This window comes from Scylla paramamosain, unplaced genomic scaffold (assembly GCF_035594125.1).
Source record: "Scylla paramamosain isolate STU-SP2022 unplaced genomic scaffold, ASM3559412v1 Contig53, whole genome shotgun sequence".
Taxonomy (NCBI): domain Eukaryota; kingdom Metazoa; phylum Arthropoda; class Malacostraca; order Decapoda; family Portunidae; genus Scylla; species Scylla paramamosain.
The window spans coordinates 382,501-390,000 of record NW_026973718.1 but is presented as its reverse complement, the minus strand read 5'-3'; the positions used below and the strand labels follow the sequence as shown (position 1 = coordinate 390,000).

At 41.5% G+C, this 7,500-nt stretch overlaps 1 protein-coding gene and 1 long non-coding RNA gene across 2 annotated transcripts in view; both read right to left on the bottom strand.

Moving 5' to 3' along the window:
• LOC135098276 (uncharacterized) overlaps positions 1–4,738 on the bottom strand; it is an 8,135-nt gene extending 3,397 nt beyond the window's left edge. The window contains exon 1 of the long non-coding RNA XR_010266778.1: positions 4,303–4,738. This is a non-coding gene — a long non-coding RNA (uncharacterized LOC135098276). The remainder of the gene's footprint in view (positions 1–4,302) is intronic.
• A 1,636-nt stretch (positions 4,739–6,374) lies between these two features.
• Positions 6,375–7,500, bottom strand: part of LOC135098285 (uncharacterized) — a 7,438-nt gene continuing 6,312 nt past the window's right edge. Inside the window, exon 4 of the mRNA XM_064000547.1 lies at positions 6,375–6,583. Within this exon, the coding sequence (XP_063856617.1) occupies positions 6,394–6,583 (190 nt within the window). The 3' untranslated portion in view covers positions 6,375–6,393. The remainder of the gene's footprint in view (positions 6,584–7,500) is intronic.

Here is a 7,500-nt window from a genome sequence, read left to right as displayed (position 1 = left end):
TATTATTATTCTTCCTGTTCTTTTTTCTTTTTTTATCTATAGCTACTACTACTACTACTACTACTACTACTACTACTACTACTACTACTACTACTACTACTCATGCTTTTAAAACAATAATAACTACGTAATACTATTTATATATTTATTTATTTTTGAGTTACATACAAATAGAAGCATTACTTGTACACTGAAACCTTCCTAACCTACATTCAACCTGTTCCTAAAAAGGGTGACCGCTCTAATCCCTCAAACTACCGTCCTATTGCTTTAATTTCCTGCTTATCTAAAGTTTTTGAATCTATCCTCAACAGGAAGATTCTTAAACATCTATCACTTCACAACCTTCTATCTGATCGCCAGTATGGGTTCCGTCAAGGCCGCTCTACTGGTGATCTTCTGGCTTTCCTTACTGAGTCTTGGTCATCCTCTTTTAGAGACTTTGGTGAAACTTTTGCTGTTGCCTTGGACATATCAAAAGCCTTTGATAGAGTCTGGCACAAAGCTTTGATTTCCAAACTACCCTCCTACGGTTTCTATCCTTCTCTCTGTAACTTCATCTCAAGTTTCCTTTCTGACCGTTCTATTGCTGCTGTGGTAGACGGTCACTGTTCTTCTCCTAAATCTATTAACAGTGGTGTTCCTCAGGGTTCTGTCCTGTCACCCACTCTCTTCTTATTATTCATTAATGATCTTCTAAACCAAACTTCTTGTCCTATCCACTCTTATGCTGATGATACCACCCTGCACTTTTTCACGTCTTTTCATAGACGTCCAACCCTTCAGAAGGTACTCGTAAACATATCACGCAGGGAAGCCACAAAACGCCTGACTTCTGATCTTTCTAAAATTTCAGATTGGGGCAGAGCAAACTTGGTATTGTTCAATGCCTCAAAAACTCAATTCCTCCATCTATCAACTCGACACAATCTTCCAGACAACTATCCCCTCTTCTTCAATGACACTCAACTATCCCCCTCTTCTACACTGAACATCCTCGGTCTGTCCTTTACTTATAATCTGAACTGGAAACTTCACATCTCATCTCTAGCTAAAACAGCTTCTATGAAGTTAGGTGTTCTGAGACGTCTCCGCCAGTTTTTCTCACCCCCCAGCTGCTAACTCTGTACAAGGGCCTTATCCGTCCATGTATGGAGTATGCTTCACATGTCTGGGGGGTTCCACTCATACTGCTGTTCTAGACAGGGTGGAATCAAAAGCTTTTCGTCTCATCAACTCCTCTCCTCTAACTGACTGTCTTCAGCCTCTCTCTCACCGCCGCAATGTTGCATCTCTAGCTGTCTTCTACCGCTATTTTCATGCTAACTGCTCTTCTGATCTTGCTAACTGCATGCCTCCCCTCCTTCCGCGGCCTCGCTGCACAAGACTTTCTTCTTTCTCTCACTCCTATTCTGTCCACCTCTCTAACGCAAGAGTTAACCAGTATTCTCAATCATTCATCCCTTTCTCTGGTAAACTCTGGAACTCCTTGCCTGCTTCTGTATTTCCACCTTCCTATGACTTGAATTCCTTCAAGAGGGAGGTTTCAAGACACTTATCCACCAATTTTTGACCACTGCTTTGACCCTTTTAAGGGACTGGCATTTCAGTGGGCATTTTTTTTTATTAGATTTTTGTTGCCCTTGGCCAGTATCCTTCCTACATAAAAAAAAAAAAAAAAAAAACCAACCTGACCTGACCCAACTTAACCTTACAAGTGGGATGATTACTTATAAACAAAAAGAAGCCTCCCTACAATCCTAGCCTAGCCTAACCTGACCTACCCTACGTAACCTAACATGTCTAACCTGACCCAGTTAACCTAACCTAACATACACACAACAACAACCTTAACACCTGGATGATTACTTAAATATTTAACACCTGACATAACCTTCCTAACCTAACCTAGCGTCACATAACCTGACACACAATCTTACCTAACCTAAAGGAACAAAGAAGAATGTATGAAGAAGATATAGTTTCATAAAGTTTCCTAACCTAACTTAGCGCACCTAATCTTACCTAATGTTGCATATCTACCTGTCTTTTACCGCTATTTTCATGCTAACTGCTCTTCTGATCTTGCTAACTGCATGCCTCCCCTCCTTCCGCGGCCTCGCTGCACAAGACTTTCTTCTTTCTCTCACTCCTATTGTGTCCACCTCTCTAACGCAAGAGTTAACCAGTATTCTCAATCATTCATCCCTTTCTCTGGTAAACTCTGGAACTCCTTGCCTGCTTCTGTATTTCCACCTTCCTATGACTTGAATTCCTTCAAGAGGGAGGTTTCAAGACACTTATCCACCAATTTTTGACCACTGCTTTGACCCTTTTATAGGACTGGCATTTCAGTGGGCATTTTTTTTTATTAGATTTTTGTTGCCCTTGGCCAGTGTCCTTCCTACATAAAAAAAAAAAAAATAACTAACCTCACACATCCTAACACACTTTACAAAAAATAATAAATAAATAAATAAAGTAAAGAATAAAAAAGAAAGGAAAGAAGGAACACTCAATTACTTACAAAAAAAAATTAATAAATAAAAGTATTGGTAACAAGCCTAACACACCTAACCTAACGTAACGTACCCACTGAACCTCACCTCACTGACTATAGCAAAAAAAATAAATATCATAAAATAAATACATACATAAATAAATAAATAAATGAAAGGTAAAAAAGTATTAGGAAGATATATATGTATGTGCTTTCGTTGCCTTTGATCATAAGTCTAACCTGACCTAACTCACCCTAACTCAGCCTAACCTTACCTAACCTATCCTAACCTAACCTAACCTATCCTAACCTAACCTAACTCAGCCTAACCTAACCTATCCTAACTTAACTCAGCCTAACCTAACCTATCCTAACCTAGCTTAACTCATCCTCTCCTAATCTACCTAAGCTAACCCAACTCAACCTAATCTAATGTACCCCACCTAGCCTGACCTCACTCAAACTGACCTAACAAAATATTCCACCATGTGAAGGATTACTTAAAACACTTAAAGGAATTACTTATACGGTGTGTGTGTGTGTGTGTGTGTGTGTGTGTGTGTGTGTGTGTGTGTGTGTGTGTAATAGAATGTTGGAAAAAAAAAGAAAGGTAGTCAGTTTCTTTATTTGATCATTTGTGTTTTCTATAAGTACCCACTTGTTTGTTTATTTGTTTCTTTGTTTGTTTGTATGCTTTCCTTGATTCTTGGCTCATTAATTTTTCTCTTTGTTTATTTGTTCCTCTCTTTCATTTTGCTTTTCTCTTTCCTTATTCCTTTTTTTCCTGCTTTATTTGTTGTTTTGTTTATTTATTTCTGTTTACATTTATTTGTTTGTTTATTTGTTTGTTTGTCTCCTCATTGATGTTTCTAAATTTATTTGTTCATTTCATTGATTTTTTATTTATTTCTTGCCTTCTTTTTTATTTGTTTATTTTTGTTTGTTTGTTTGTTTGTTTCTTTGTTCTTGTTCTTCTACTACTATTACTACTACTACTACTACTACTACTACTACTACTACTACTACTACTACTACTACTACCACTAACACTACTACTACTACTTCTACTACTACTACTACTACTACTACTACTACTACTACTACTACTACTACTACTTCTACTACTAGTACTTTTACTCCTCCTCCTCCAATCCCCATCAATTTGTTGTTGTTGTTGTTGTTCTTCTTCTTCTTAATATCATTATTACATTAACAAGGAGAGAGAGAGAGAGAGAGAGAGAGAGAGAGAGAGAGAGAGAGAGAGAGAGAGAGAGAGAGAGAGAGAAAAGGAGAGAAAGGGTGGGGAGGGAGAAGAGAAGAGGAAAGAGAAGAGGAGAGTAGGTGGAAAAAAAGAGGAGGGGTGGGGAGGGAGTGGAGGAGAATAAAGGAGAAGAGGGGAGAAGAGAAGAAGGGAGAAGGAGGAAGAGAAGAGCAGAGGAGGGGAAAGGAGAGAGGGGTGTGTGGGGGAGGGGAGGGGAGGGAAGGGGAGGAGAAATGAGAAGAGAGGAGAAGAGGGATGGGGAGGTGAGAGGAGGAGAGGAGAGGAGAGGGGAGAGGAGAGAAGAGAAAAGGGGAGATGACAAGAGGGAAGAGAAGAGGAGAGGAGGGGAGTAGAGGAGAGGGAAGGGAGGAGGGAAGGTAGGGGAGAGAAGAGAAGAGAAGGGGAAAGGAGAAGAGGCATGGAGAGGTGAAGGGAGGGGAGGGAAGGAGAAGAGGGGGAGGGGAGGAGAGGGGAGAAGAGGGAAGGTAAGAGAAGAGGGGAGAGGGAGAGGAGAGAGAGAGCAGTGTTGGCACACACTCACGGGCGCTGTGTGGGCTGCAGGAGCTGTGCTATCTGGGCCGCCTCCTCCAGCAGCCTCTCGTCCACGCCAGACAACACGAGCCTCACCCCTGGGCCGCCAGGCAGCCGTGTGGTGCACGCCTGTGTCCTCACGGCACCCACGGGGACGTGTAGGCCTGCAGTGATGTACCATTCCTGTCAGTGTGTGTTGCAGGGACTGTACACACACACACACACACACACACACACACACACGGTGTGTATCCACACACACAAATTCATATCCTGAGGTGAAGGAAAGACGGTTGCATTGACACAGCCTCGGAGGTGCCACTTGCTCAAATTACTAATGGTTTTATTTTATTTTTTGCTTGCTGTGGAGTATTACAGTGTGTTATAACAAGACAAATGGCATTAAAAAGCACGTAATTTAGCGACAAGCATTGCACGACAACATTATTCCGGCGACTAAAAGTACTCCTGTAAAATGGTACGTGGCAGCATCCCAGCGAGGCAGGAGGGGAGCGAGTCCCAGCGACCTTGAAAACGGGTGAGTGATGATGCCACGTAGCATTTTACAGGAGAATTGGCCTCGCTGGGATGATGCCACGTACCATTTTACAGGAGTACTTTTAATAGCCGGCGTAATGTTGTCGTGCAATGCTTGTCGCTAAATTACCTGCTTTTTAATGACACTTGTCTTCTTATAACACGCTGTAATATTCAACACTACTCTCTCTCTCTCTCTCTCTCTCTCTCTCTCTCTCTCTCTCTCTCTCTCTCTCTCTCTCTCTCTCTCTCTCTCTCTCTCTCTCTCTCTCTCTCTCTCTCTCTCTCTCTTCTATGGAAACATGAGAGAGAGAAAATTATTTCTCTCTCTCTCTCTCTCTCTCTCTCTCTCTCTCTCTCTCTCTCTCTCTCTCTCTCTCTCTCTCTCTCTCTTCTATGGAAACATGAGAGAGAGAAAATTATTTCTCTCTCTCTCTCTCTCTCTCTCTCTCTCTCTCTCTCTCTCTCTCTCTCTCTCTCTCTCTCTCTCTCTCTCTCTCTCTCTCTCTTCTATGGAAACATGAGAGAGAGAGAAAATTATTTCTCTCTCTCTCTCTCTCTCTCTCTCTCTCTCTCTCTCTCTCTCTCTCTCTTCTAGGGAAACATGAGAGAGAGAAAAAATTATTTCTCTCTCTCTCTCTCTCTCTCTCTCTCTCTCTCTCTCTCTCTCTCTCTCTCTCTCATCTTTATTATTATTATTATTATTATTATTATTATTATTATTATCATTATTGTTGTTGTTATCATTGTTATGATGGTGATTGTGGTGATTAGAGAGAGAGAGAGAGAGAGAGAGAGAGAGAGAGAGAGAGAGAGAGAGAGAGAGAGAGAGAGAGAGAGAGTATTTTTCCCTTTCTCTCTCACTCTCTCTCTCTCTCTCTCTCTCTCTCTCTCTCTCTCTCTCTCTCTCTCTCTCTCTCTCTCTCTCTCTCTCTCTCTCTCTCTCTCTCTCTCTCATTATTATCATTATTATTATTATTATTATTATTATTATTATTATTATTATTAGTAGTAGTAGTAGTAGTAGTAGTAGTAGTAGTAGTAGTAGTAGTAGTATTTATATAATAATAATAACAATAATAATAATAATAATAATAATAATAATAATAATAATAATAATAATAATAATAACAATAATAATAATTTCTTTTATTATTATTATTATTATTATTATTATAATAATAATAATAATAATAATAATAATAATAATAATAATAATAATTATTATTATTATTATTATTATTATTATTATTATTATCACGATGGTGGTGGTGGTGGTGTGAGAGAGAGAGAGAGAGAGAGAGAGAGAGAGAGAGAGAGAGAGAGAGAGAGAGAGAGAGAGAGAGAGAGAGAGAGAGAGAGAGAGAAAGCGATATTGTTATCGGTAATTCTCTCTCTCTCTCTCTCTCTCTCTCTCTCTCTCTCTCTCTCTCTCTCTCTCTCTCTCTCTCTCTCTCTCTCTCATCACCATAATAATAATAATGATAGTAATAATGATAATAATAATAATAACAATAATAATAACAATAATAACAACAACAACAACACACACACAGGTGGTGCATCACAGCGTCACAGACTCACAGAGGGTATATAGCTGAGGCAGTGACGCGTGGACGGCGCTGATGGCGGCCAGAACCTCTTGGGCGTCTTGGTCACACACGGCCAGGCGGAGCCACCACAGGCCCCGGCACTCCTGCAGCAGCTGTGTGCCGGCACCACTTAGGTGACCCATGAACATCTGAAGGTGACTCCTGTAATGGCCGAGTGTTGTGCACCTGTGTGCTGCCTGGACACACACACACACACACACACACACACACACACACACACTACTTATCCATTTATTAATTTCTTTATTCACTGTTTCATAATAGTATTGATAAAGATAACTCCTCCTCCTCCTCCTCCTCCTCTTCCTCCTCTTCTTCCTCTTCCTCCTCCTCTTCCTGTTCTTCTTCTTCACCATTTTCCTCTTCCTCCTCCTTTTCTCACCTTCCTTCTAGCTCTCCTTCTCCTCTCCGTTCTCTTCCTCCTCCCCCTCCTCCCCCTCCTCCTCTTCCTCCTCCTCCTCCTCCTCTTTCTCTTCCTCCTCATCCATTTCTTTCATTTTTTTCACCTTCCTTCTAGTTCTTCTCCTCCTTTTCCTCCTTCTCTTTCTCCTCCTAGTTCTCTTCTTCCTTTACTCCTCTTTTTCCTACCTCATATTCCTCCTATTCTTCCTCCTCTTCCTCCTCCTTCTCCTCCTCCTCCTCCTTCTCCTCCTCCTCCTCCTCCTCCTCCTCCTCCTCCTCCTCCTCCTCCTCCTCTTCCTCGTTCTCTTCTTCTTTTTCCTTCTCTTTTCTCACCACCCTCTCTTCCTCCTCGTCCTCCCCGTTCTCTTCTTTCTTTTTCTCCTCTTTTCCCACCACCACAACCATCACCATCTCCTCCTCCTCCTCCTCCACCTCCTCCTCCTCCTCCTCCTACTCTTCTTCTTCCTCATCTTTTCCCTCCTCTTCCTCTTCTTTCTCCTCTTCCTTCTCTTCCTCCTCCTCGTTCTCTTCCTCCTCTTTTCCCTCTTCCTTTTTCTTCTTTCTTCTCCTACCTTCTTCTCCTCCTCGTTCTCTTCTTCCTCTTCTCCCTCTTCCTATTCTTCCTCCTCCTCCTCATTCTCCTTCTCATCCTTCTT